The 12,452-nt window shown below is 40.4% G+C and overlaps 1 protein-coding gene across 8 annotated transcripts in view; it reads left to right on the top strand.

Moving 5' to 3' along the window:
• Positions 1-12,452, top strand: part of helq.S (helicase, POLQ like S homeolog) — a 289,002-nt gene that overhangs the window by 153,968 nt on the left and 122,582 nt on the right. For all 8 annotated transcript variants that reach the window (XM_041579746.1, XM_041579751.1, XM_041579748.1 and 5 more), the window contains 2 exons: positions 7,760-7,999; positions 12,310-12,451. In XM_041579746.1, the coding sequence (XP_041435680.1) occupies positions 7,760-7,999; positions 12,310-12,451 (382 nt within the window). The remainder of the gene's footprint in view (positions 1-7,759; positions 8,000-12,309; position 12,452) is intronic.

Genomic DNA, 12,452 nt, shown 5'->3' with positions numbered 1-12,452 from the left:
AATTAAGCAAAGAGGTTTGGCAGTCACAGAGCTAAGCTAAAACACAGAACAGAATGGTTGACATTTTAAAATGATATTAAATCGTTACTGTGAATCATCCTAGGTTGCTATATTGGAAGTAAAGATTTCTGCTCCAAGACCACACTTTCGTAGTCCCTTAATCCCATTACCAATTATTGAAATACCCTTTGAGCGAATAGCCATTGATCTGGTTGACCCTTTGTTAAAATCTGCCTGGGGTCACCAATATATCTAAGTGATCATGGACTATGCCACTCTCTACCCGGAAGCTATTCCTTTGCACAACACTTCTGCTAAAACAATTGCCAAAGAATTACTTCATGGGTTCAGTAGGGTTGGGATCATCACCGATCAGGGTACCCCTTTTATGTCCAGAGTAACTAAGGAACTTTGTAAATTGTTTAAAATTTCACAATTGAGAACCTGTGTATACCACCCTCAGACAGATGGTCTTGTGGAACGGTTCAACAAGACCCTTTGGCCTACAAAATGCCCCTGCCACATTAAAAAGAGCTATGGATAGAATATTAAGACCTCACCAACAGTATGCAGCTGCATATTTAGATGATGTGGTTATACACAGTACAGATTGGGAGTCTCACCTGCACAGAGTTCAAGCTGTGTTGGATTCCCTCCGTAAAGCAGGCCTTACTGCCATCTCCAAGAAATGTGCCATTGGTTTGGAGGAGGCCAAGTATTTAGGTTACACCCAGGGCCGGAACTAGGGGTAGGCAGAAGAGGCACATGCCTAGGGTGCAAAAGTAGAGGGGCGCCAGGCAATGTACCTCTTCTGTGCCTTGCCCCTATTCGGCCACTTCTTTCCCCACCTGTAGCAGCAAACACGATCTTCCTAGGCGCGCACAGATACACACTCTTCCTAGACACGCACTCATCTGCGCATGTGCATGCTCACAATCGGCTTGTGTGCTTGATCGCCTGTGTGCGCGCGCTTAGGTTCCTAACAGAGTGGTTCCAGGACTGCTAATCCAGCCCGGGGTTTTTGTGTTATCCTGAGGCGTTTTAGGTGAATAATTAAAAAGGCAGCTCAAGCCAGAGTGGGGGAGCTGCAGTATGAGAAAGAAAGAAACAGGGAAGCTGTCTGTGTGAGCACAGAGAGATTTTTGGAATCCCTACAAGGTGGGAACTTTTTTTGTACTCCCTTTTCATTTTGGTTTGAGGAGATAGACAGTAGGCCTACTCCTGGTTAGTTAGGAGAACTTACATGTATTAGTTAGAAGCCCATTAAGTGGCAAGGATTTTATTTTGAATTGTTTGTTGTTTTGCTGCAAGTGAAAATAAACTGCCAAAATAAATAACCCTCTTAGGAATTGTGATTGTGCCGTGGGCTACTTTACCCCCAGAAAGCTGATCCTAGCTATCTAGTTAAGTCTTTACAATACATACATACATACTATAGTAAATGTTGTAAAATCAGGAAGGCAAAGAATGTACTGCTTTGCCCCTTTTTTTTTTTTTTTTTTTTTTTTGGGCATGCCGTAGGCTACCTCCAGGACACTCTTCGATTTTCCCGCTTATCACCTACCTTAGCCTTTTCAGGGGTCGGCACGGATGGAGTTACTCGAATGACCCCCACAAGTCAGTCACCTCGACTTCCCCCCATCGGGGCGGAAGCTAAATGGACACTGACTATTGCCTCAAGTTCAGTTACTAGTTTTTTCAGTTTTTCTCTCTGTATTATTTTTATTTTTGTGACAGCTCTGATATGCCTTGTTTTTGGTGTTTTATGTATCCTCATTTCCCATTGTGTGTTCTGTGTACTACTCTACTCCCTTTATGCCTGGGGTATGGGTTCATTATCTGTTCTGCCTACTCTCCATAATGAGCCTTAAAATAATTTCGCATAATGCACAGGGTTTAAATTGAAAAGGAAAAAGGCCTTCTCCTATTATACTTCTGTCCATGCGGACATAGTTTACCTTCAAGAAACCCACTTCTCTAAAAGTTCCTTTCCCAAATTTTTACATAAGAAATTCCCTACTGTGTATATGGCTAACAGTGAAAATAAGACGAAAGGGGTAGCAATCTGTATTAGGGCTGGTTTGCCTTTTCAGCTTCTTGACAAATTTGAGGATGCAGAGGGACGGTTCCTAGCCCTGAAAGTTGTACTCAATGATGTGACGTTGACCCTGATTTCATATTATGCTCCCAACACGGCCCAATGTCAGTTTTTTGAGAAGTTATCTGCGTTTGTGTCAAATTGGGCTGTGGGCAGCGTCATTATGGGGGGGGATTCCAACGTTACCCTTGACAAATATTGGGATAGGCAGTTAATTGCTCCACTACCTCAAACGGAGCAGCCCCTACTTCCATCTGTGGGCAATAAGATTGGCAAGCTCTGCACTGCTGTAGTTTAGTCGAGATATGGAGTGAATTGCATCCTGGTGTTAAACAGTTCACCCACTACTCAGCCCCCCACAAACTGTATACCAGAATTGACCATGTTTGGGTTTCCCAGTCCCTAACTGCCTCGCCTCAAACATCCAAGGTACTGACAGTCCCCTGGTCTGACCATTCCCCTCTCTCCTACTCCATTTCATTCCACCACGCTCCCAAAAACTTCTCTAGGTGGCGGCTCAACGATGTCTTATTGAAGACCCCCAAACACTTTTCCCATATTGAAAGCTCGCTTAAAGACTACTTTGCTAACAATTTGGGTTCGATAACTTCTTACTCTATGCTATGGGAAGCGCATAAATCGGTCTTGAGAGGCCTTCTGATACAACTGGGGGCCCAGAGGAAGAAATTACACCTCCAGGAACAGCTTAGACTGTCTAAACAATTGGAGGATCTACTTTTAGCCCAAGCAGCTGATCCACAAACTAGCCTTTCCACCCAAATACACAGAACAAAAACTGAGTTAGATCTATTGCTAACCTCCAATGCACAAAGTGCCTTACAATGGACCCAACAGCGCTATTATGCTCACTCAAACAAACCTAGCCGCCTCTTTGCACGGAAGCTGAGGCGCAGACTCGATTATACCCCTATCTCTACTCTCAAGACCTCCTCTGGCCACTCAACTAATGCTCTCCCTAAAATACTGCTAGAGTTTCACAACTTCTACAAACAACTTTACGCTTCCCCTTCAGAAGTCCCCCATTCTAAGCTGACCCAGTTTTTCCAGACTATCGAGCTTCCCACGATTTCTGATTCCCAAATAGCCTCTATGGAAAAAGATATCACTGAAGAGGAAGTTAAACTAGCGATTCAACATTTCCAACTCTCCAAATCCCCCGGCCCAGATGGGTTCTCTACTCTGTACTATAAAAAATTCTCGCATATCTTGACCCCCCACTTAACTAAAATGTTTAACCAAATTCTATCAGGTGACTCTTTCCCCCCGCAGACTCTTACCGCCAACATTACCCCAATCCCAAAGCCGGACTCGGACCTTACGGAATGTAAGAATTATCGCCCCATCTCGATCCTTAACATTGATATTAAAATCTTGGCCAAAGTCCTAGCCGAACGCCTTAATTTGATCCTCCCTGTAGTGATTCACAGAGACCAGGTGGGATTTGTTAGAGGAAGGCAAGCGGCCGACATAATCCGCAGATTATCCATACTATCCACCCAAGCCCAGAAGTCCCCGCTTCCTTCCATGCTCCTGAAATTGGACATACGCAAGGCCTTCGACTCGGTTGAATGGCCCTATCTCTACCACCTTACGCAAATGGGGCTTTGGCCAGAATTTTATTACATGGATCAGAGCTTTATATCATAAACCCATGGCGAGAGTTACTATTGGGTCTCACTCGTCCACCACCTTTCCCATAGAAAGGGGCACTCGCCAGGGTTGCCCCTTATCCCCTTTGTTATTTGACCTGATCCTGGAACCTTTAGCCATTGCAATTAGAAGCCATGCTGACATACAGGGTATCCGAGTTGGAACCCAGGAGCACTCTTTGTGCCTGTTTGCAGACGATGTTACTCTGCTTATCACGCGCCCCTTATCCTCTCTACCTCACTTATTCCAGACCCTACAAATGTTTGGCTCTATCTCTGGGCTGGTGACTAATTCTGAGAAAACAGAAGCTCTCAGCATTAACCTACCCCCCGAGATGATCAAACTTCTATCCATAAACTTTGATATTCACTGGTGTAAATCATGTATTTCAATCCTGGGAGTTAGGTTTACTGTGTCATATCATCAACTGTATAGGGCTAATTACCCCTACATTTATAAGAAACTTCTCAAAATGTTGGAAGAGTGGGGCAAATACCACATATCATGGATAGGCCGCATAACTGCCGTGAAAATGTCTCTCCTCCCGAAACTGTTATACTTATTCCGGGTACTTCCTGTAGATGTCTCTAGGAAAGACCTTAGCTTATTTGAGAAACACATCACCTCGTTTATTTGGAACGCTAAACCCCCGAGAGTGAACAGGAAAACACTTGAAAGACGGCCACAGGATGGTGGATTAGGCCTCCCTAATCTAAGGAAATATTACTTAGCCTCCCAGCTCGCTCAAATCCCTGTACTTCACCTACAACACTCGCCTCCCCTTTGGGTAGACTTAGAGAACGCCCTAGTATTCCCTTACTCAGCCGAAGCACTGCTCTGGACGCCCCCGTCCAAGCGACCGCAGGTATTAAGCCCTAGCCTACAGCATACCCTAGGGTTATGGGACCAGAATGCTACATTATACAAACTGGTCTCTCCCCATACCCCGGTTGCTCCAATAGTTCGCAACCCATCTTTCCTTCCTGGGTTACAGGCCCGCTCGTTTAGCTGGTGGTCCGCGAATCAGTTGCTTAGAGTTTATAACATTCTCACAGTCAGAGGCCCCCTTTTAATGTCTTATTTAAAAGAGAACTATGATATCCCCGACTCTGAGATCTTTAGGGCTACCCAACTTCTACACTGGGCACAGCAATGTTGGTCTCTAAGGGATCCCGAAGCACCCACTCAGACCTACTTTGAGAGGTGGTGCACCAATCCTTCTTTCACCCCTAAGGCTGTCTCTCTACTGTACCGTAATATGATCTCTCCAGCTAATCTCACAGATCTGAAATATATCAAAGTTTGGCACAAAGAATTGGAGATTACCTTAGCAGAAGGAGATTGGGTGAAGGCATGGGACAACCTCAAACATAGTTCTAGGAATACCACACTCTCTGAAGCGGGGTATAAAGTCCTTTTTAGATGGTACTTGACGCCTGTGAGATTGGCTAGGATACATCATTCTCCTCTAGATCACTGCTTCCGTGGTTGCTCATCCTCAGGTACCATGACTCACATTTGGTGGTCGTGCCCAAGAGTGACTAGGTTTTGGACTCGGGTATACAATATGATTTTCTCTGTTTTACAGCTTAACCTGATAAAATCCCCATCTGAAGCCCTTCTGGGTGTCCCCCCTCGTAGTGTCCCCACTCTAAAGCTTAAACTATTAAACCATATTTTCCTTGCCGCTAGGCAAACTATCGCTAAGTCATGGAAATCCCTCACCATCAATTTTGCAATGTTTAAAAGCAAATTGGACTGGATTTTTATAAATGAGAGACTTTCCGGCATAGCCACTGAGACCCTTTCTAAAGTGATGAAGATATGGCAACCTTGGGTCTCATATAGGTTTGGCGATTCCACACCTCTTAGTATTGCATCATTGTGAAACCTATCTCTGTAACTGGTTCTACTATATCAATAGTATTCTTTACACCACTAACATATCTGATGTTGCAATTTCACAGCTGTCCTTAGTCCCCTTAGACTTTTCTCATCCTTTCCCCCCCCTCCTCCCCCTTTTTTTTTTTTTTTTTTTTTTTTTTTTTCTTCTTTTCTTTCTTTCCCTTTCTTTATTGACCTTTACTTTTTCTATTCCCTGGTTACTTACTGTTGTGCCTTCATTACATCTTTGACGTTTCGGCTGCGTTCACTGGCCGTCCGAATATACACGTTCACCCCTCTATTATGTTCTATTCATACTCTATGGGGCCATGTCCCAATTTCTTTATGTTGACTACTGCCAGCACGATGTGTTTGTACCGAGAGGGGTTCCATTGTGTAACTGATTAATACTTTCATTCCTCGGTTGTACTTTCATTGATGTAATTCAATACGAAATGTCATGTTCTGTATATGCTACTATTTTTCTGGAAATTTCCATAAATAAAGACATTTAAAAATCAGGAAGGCAAAGAAAGGAAATGAGGAGCGCATTGCGGCTGAGGCTAAGACTAACCCAAAAAAGTTTAATTATATTAATAGAAAAAGATGCAGGTTGAGAGTGTTGCTCCTTTAAATAATTGTACCAGTATGGTTGTAACAGATGAAGAAAAGGCAAATGTGCTAAATCAGTTCTTTTCATCAGTGTATACAAAAGAGGAGTCCGAGTTCCCAGGCTCACTTCATAGCTGGACTGTTGGCTCACCTCAATCTAGGATATGATTCATAAAGCTTTTATAAAGATTAATGTGAACAAGGCACCAGGGCCAGATGACATACACCCCGGGTTCTAAGAGAGCTTTGTTCAGTTTTAGATTGGCCCTTTTTCTGAATTTCTCAGATTCACATCTTGTATGGTACCTATGAATTGGAGGAAAGCTGATGTCATTCCAATATTTAAAAAGGGATTATGATCTCAGCCTGGGTTTTTTGCAGTGAGAGCTGTGAAGATGTGGAATTCACTCCCTGAATCAGTCAAACAGGCAGATACATTAGATAGCTTTAAGAAGGGTTTGGATGGCTATTTAGCTCATAGTACAAGTTGATCCATGGACTAGTCCGATTGGCATCTTGGAGTCAGGAAGTAATTTTTTACCCTCTGAGGCAAACTGGAGAGGCGTCAAATGGGTTATTGTGCCTTCCTCTGGATCAACTAGCAGTAAGGCAGGTTAAAATATAGTTAAACGTTTGAACTTGAAGAAATGTGTCTTATTATGTTACTATGTTGTTTAGTACCCTGGAATGAATACCATCTGGTCCCTGACCTTTGGTCTCTTTTGAATTTCCTCATGTGAACATGCATCAGTAGTTTTATTTCTAGAATTGGGAAGTTATAGTCTGATATGTAGCTGTATGTTCAATGTACTGTATATAGACACTTAGGGGCCGATTCACTAAGGGTCGAATATCGAGGGTTAATTAACCCTCGATATTCGACTAGGAATTAAAATCATTCGACTTCGAATATCGAAGTCGAAGGATTTAGCGCAGATAGTTCGATCGAACGATCGAAGGATAATTCCCTTCGATCGAAAGATAAAATCCTTCGAATCGAACGATTTGAAGGATTTTAATCCAACAATCGAAGGAATATCCTTAGATCAAAAAAAGTTAGGCAAGCCTATGGGGACCTTTCCCATAGGCTAACATTGACTTCGGTAGCTTTTAGATGGCGAACTAGGGGGTCGAAGTTTTTTTTAAAGAGACAGTACTTCGACTATCGAATGGTCGAATAGTCGAACGATTTTTACTACGAATCCTTCGATTCGAAGTCGCAGTCGAAGGTCGAAGTAGCCCATTGGATGGTCGACGTAGCCCAAAAACACCTTCGAAATTCGAAGTTTTTTACCTTTGAATCCTTCACTCGAAGTAAGTGAATCGGCCCCTTAGTGTACAACACTGCAGAATATATAGGGGCTTCATAAATACATAATATGATCAAATCTCTTTAACTAGTTCCTTGGCTTTTTGGTTGTGATTAACATTTTAATTTTTCTTTAATTTAATTTCTCATATTTCTAAAAATGGAAATGTTTTTCTTTTCTTCAGGTTATACTTAGAACACAAAGAGACAGAAAAAAATAACTTGATTGCAGATCTGAGGAATACTGGGAATGGAGCATTGTGCTCTGTTTTAAAAAGAACAATTCCTTTTGGCATTGCTTACCACCACAGTGGGCTGACTAGTGATGAACGGAAGCTGATAGAGGATGCTTATTCATCTGGAGTCCTCTGCCTCCTTGCTTGCACTTCTACCCTTGCAGCAGGAGTTAATCTTCCAGCTAGAAGGTCAGTTATATTTAATGTTAACTGTGCAATTTGGCTCTTGTGTTTTTGCTTGAGTATAAAGTAAAGACCACAGATGTTGCTTTCTCTGTTTTTTGTTTTACACATTATTAAACATGGCACTATGGAAATAATCAGACCCAATAATAAGTTGTAGGGAGGACAGAAACTTTGTGTTGTAAAGCAGCACTGCTGAAAATCAAAAATAGAAAATGAAGAACATATTGCTTATATTAAATATATAAAGATGTCACTGCGCCATCTTTTAAAAACATCTTACAACCAAAGTATAGTGTATTGAAGTGCATTGTATGCCCACACAGCAGCTCATGAACAAAATCACAAACTCTTTATCTGATCTGAAAGGCATAGAAATAGTGTAGTCAATTCAAACCGCCATGCACAGTAACGTCACCACATGTGTGCAATGTTGTGACATCACTGTGTACGGGTGGATGAATTCAGATAAGTTTATATGATGTTATACAAAAGTAGCTGTGCTGGGATGCCATGTAATTAAATGTACTATACTTTTTTGTTAGATAAGTTTCTATCAGATTTAAGCAGATATCACATATTACGATTATGGGTGGTCTGCATTTTTATGTCTGCAATTTTTTTGACGCGCGTCTTTTTTTTTTTTTTTTTTCGACGCACAACACCATACAAGTCTATGGGCGTCATTTTTGCGGCAAAACAAGGCGGAAAAATTCATCCATCCCTAACCAAAATGAATTAATCATCAGTAACAATTGCCTAACTCACATTACTATGAGTTGTGGTACATTTAGAATAATAAGTATAAAGCTATAAAATTTAGACAAATCAAAATGATGACTTTGCAGATGATCTCCTCCACTATGTCTCTTGTAAATCATGAACAGTCTCCGCTAATTGAGCAGAAAAAAAACTTTTTGCAGTTATACTGGATTCATTCTAAATTTTAAAAAATCTGTTTCTCTTTCCAAATAAAGCAAGATGGAGCAAATCTTACAAGATAGCCTAGAGACAGGGCAGGCAGTATATGAATGAATCAACATTTTTAAATAACTTTATAACAGGTATAGGTGTTTTAAAGCGGATCTGTCACCCCAAAAATCTGTATAATAAAAGTCTGTTTCAAATTAAAAATGAAATCAAAATTCTTTTTTTATTAAATTATTTATAGCTGTTGTAAACTGATTTAAAAATCTCAGCTGTCCATGAAATATTGCCTGCCCGTCCTCTATGCCTTAGGCATAGAGGCGGGGAGGCAATTACTTTCACTTTCCATTCAGCACTTACTAGATGTCACTGCACTCCCCACATTCCCTCGCTCTCTTTACCATTTAATTGTGTAACCAGTGCATTGGATTGGACATCAGGTCCCCCATTCTGGTGCACAAACAAGATTTTGAGATGATGCAAGGCTTGCCTTAATAACAGTGTCCACATTATGGCTCCTGTCTGCTTGCTATAATTATGAATTCCTAGACCAAAGGAAACAAGATTCAAATAATTTATACAGTGTAATTAAAGTTTATTTTGCTTGACAAACGTGGTTAAAATAGGATTTGGAATAATTTTTTCAGGTGACAGGTTCCCTTAAAAAAAACATGATGATGATTTTAGGCTACCTGTTTTATTTGAAAAGGATGTTTATTATACAGCATTTTTTAAATCTGTTTGGCAGGTCCCCTTTATTTCACATCTCACAGTTTGGTAGGTTGAAGTAGAAAGACATATTTCCCCATTTTAAATTTAGAAAAATGTATACTTTCCAAAAATATATGACTTTCTGAGTTGAACTTACTTTTTTTTTATAGCAGTAAATGTTTATTTTGCAGTAGCTGAAATGATAGATCATAGGGTGCATATTTATGTTGGGGCCCCTGTATGCTCTACATAGGTAAACCTATGCAAAATGGGCATCAAACTGCTGAGTGGACCCCTAGCATTTATATTTAATTTTCTTTAGGTACCTAATGTTATGCGGTAGATAGGTGTTGAAAAGTAAACAATTAATTAAGTAGTTGATCCTCTAGAACGAAAAGAGATTGCTGTATTCCTCAAAAACTACAAGGTTTTGAGGGGGAATAAAACAGATAAAATATATATAGTGCAGTATTTCAAAATAAATTGATATTTTTAGTGAACTTGCTATGTTTGAATATAACCGCATGTGAATAAAAAATCATGCACCACCATCAGGAGTTAATATTTAACCAGTGTAAAAGTTCGTAACTTAAGTGGTGCTAGAGGTATTTCGGCTATAGTCCTAATTTATATATCCAAGTTTTGACACCCATGATGTTTAGAGTTATAGTTGCACAGAAGCCCACACTCCGATCCTAATTTGTCTGGCAGGTGTTTATACTTACAAGAAGTAAGTTGATACAGGCATATGTAATTTGAGTGTCTCAGTCCGCTTTCATTCTTCTTAAAACTTTAGTGGGTAAAAAGGAAGTAACGTGTGGAAGCGTTATAAAAATTTTAATAAACAATTCAAAATTGCACTCACAAGCATTCCTCCAATAAAATAGTTTTAAAACCAATGTGGCGTTCCGGTCTATTGTTCCGAGTCCTTTGCGTAACTGAACTGTCCGATGCATTCACCTTAGTCCAGTGTAGTTTCCTCGGGTCACCAGGCTGCCGCTTCCACACTCTCGTCCTATCGCTGACGCTGCCTTCATCCAAATGAGCAATAGTCTCACTTCCAAACGGTCGCTTCTTTTACCCACCATATTCAAAGTCCAGAAAACTATTGTCCACAGAAAAGCATCTATCCATCTGCAAAGATATGATATTTCATAACAAAAAAATCATCCTGTTAAAAAAGCTCTAAGGTTAAAATCAATATTAAGGCCATGGGGGGATAATGTTTTAAGTTTATGGATCCACCAACTTTCTTTGCGTAGTGTGTTGTTCACCATATCACCCCCCCTCCAGTCTTTTTTAACCCTTTCAATCCCTAACCATTTTAGACCCATTGGGCTTTTGTTATGTTGTTCTAGTTTATATTGCTCTCTCAGCATCTGTTTCTCTTCACTTTCATGCAGAAGTTGATTTCATTTCATTTTTCTGCAGAAGTCAGATGAATAATCCTATCTATCTTATAGTTGGGGCTTCCTTTCCTAGCAGATCAACTAGAGCTCACTCAAATAACTAATTCTAGTACAAACAAAATCTGACAAGATAACTGCCTTTTGCACAAATCTTGCATGTAGAGAGACAGGATTTCTGGTGATTTTAATAAAGTGAGCTCTAAGGGTAGGGACACACTGGACGATTTGTCGCCAACGTTTTTAAAAAGCAAATCGCGGCGACATATCGCTCGTTTTGTCTCTGAACAAAAACAAATGAAAGACGCCAGCTCCTGTGCCCACAGCACGTTTGTGAATCGCCTGTAGCTCCAAAACGCACTGAGACCCTTTTCCGAGCGATTTATCAGAAATAGCATGTACTTAGAAAAGCACTGAAATCTCCTAGACACGCACACACATACAGATAAGTAGCAGCAATTGTATTCAAATTACAATGCGAACGCAATGACGCAAGCACGTAAAGACGCCAGGTTACAGCAGGAAGCACAAACCGTTTCTGGTTTGGGTGGAGCACGTACCGCACAGAGTAATGGGATACAAATCGCTCTGTGCCAATAGTCGCTGTGAATCGTCTGTTCAAAAAAGACGATCGTCTTGTCGCCGCGATTTACTTTTTTAAAACGTTGGCGACAAATTGTCCAGTGTGTCCTTACCCTAATACATCTTCTAGGTAAAGGTAAGATGTATTGGATCATTCATCTGACACCCAACTGCTGCATGAAGAATGAGGATAAACAGATGCTGAGAGATGGATAGTGAAGATAAACTTAATTATTTCAGAAACAGTACAGAATTTTGAATTGATTGTATTCATAAAGTTTTTTTATTTCAGTATGATGAAGTTTATATTAAATTTTCATTTTCACGATAGTTCCCCTTTAAGATGAAAATATAATTTCAACTGTCACCATTCACTGTGCAATCACGCTCTCCTGCACTAGAAAAGCTGAATTTCTGGTTTAAAAATCAGAAATTCAGCTCCTATGAAAAATAAGAGAATTCATAAACAGATATGAAGGGAGTTGATCGTTTACAGAATGTGAGGTTACGGACATAAAAAGCCTGATGGATAATTAATGAAGCAACAGGAGGACATTAATCTTTTTTTTTATGGCATTTTACCTATTTAAATCAATAAACCCCAAGCATTGTTCCTGAAAAGTACTCACAAATGTATTTTGAATAAAATTCATAGATAAGTAATGTATCCATGTTTTTTTTGTGGCACAGGGTTATTTTACGAGCACCTTATGTCGCTAATGATTTTCTCAAGAGAGCTCAGTATAAACAGATGGTTGGTAGAGCTGGCCGTGCTGGTATCGATAGTGCTGGGGAAAGCATCCTTATTATAAAAGAAAAAGACAAGGAACTGG

The sequence above is a fragment of the Xenopus laevis genome, chromosome 1S (genome assembly GCF_017654675.1).
Source record: "Xenopus laevis strain J_2021 chromosome 1S, Xenopus_laevis_v10.1, whole genome shotgun sequence".
NCBI classification, from domain to species: Eukaryota; Metazoa; Chordata; class Amphibia; order Anura; family Pipidae; genus Xenopus; species Xenopus laevis.
Note: the sequence above shows the minus strand (reverse complement) of the source record. Positions and strands in the feature narration are given on the sequence as shown.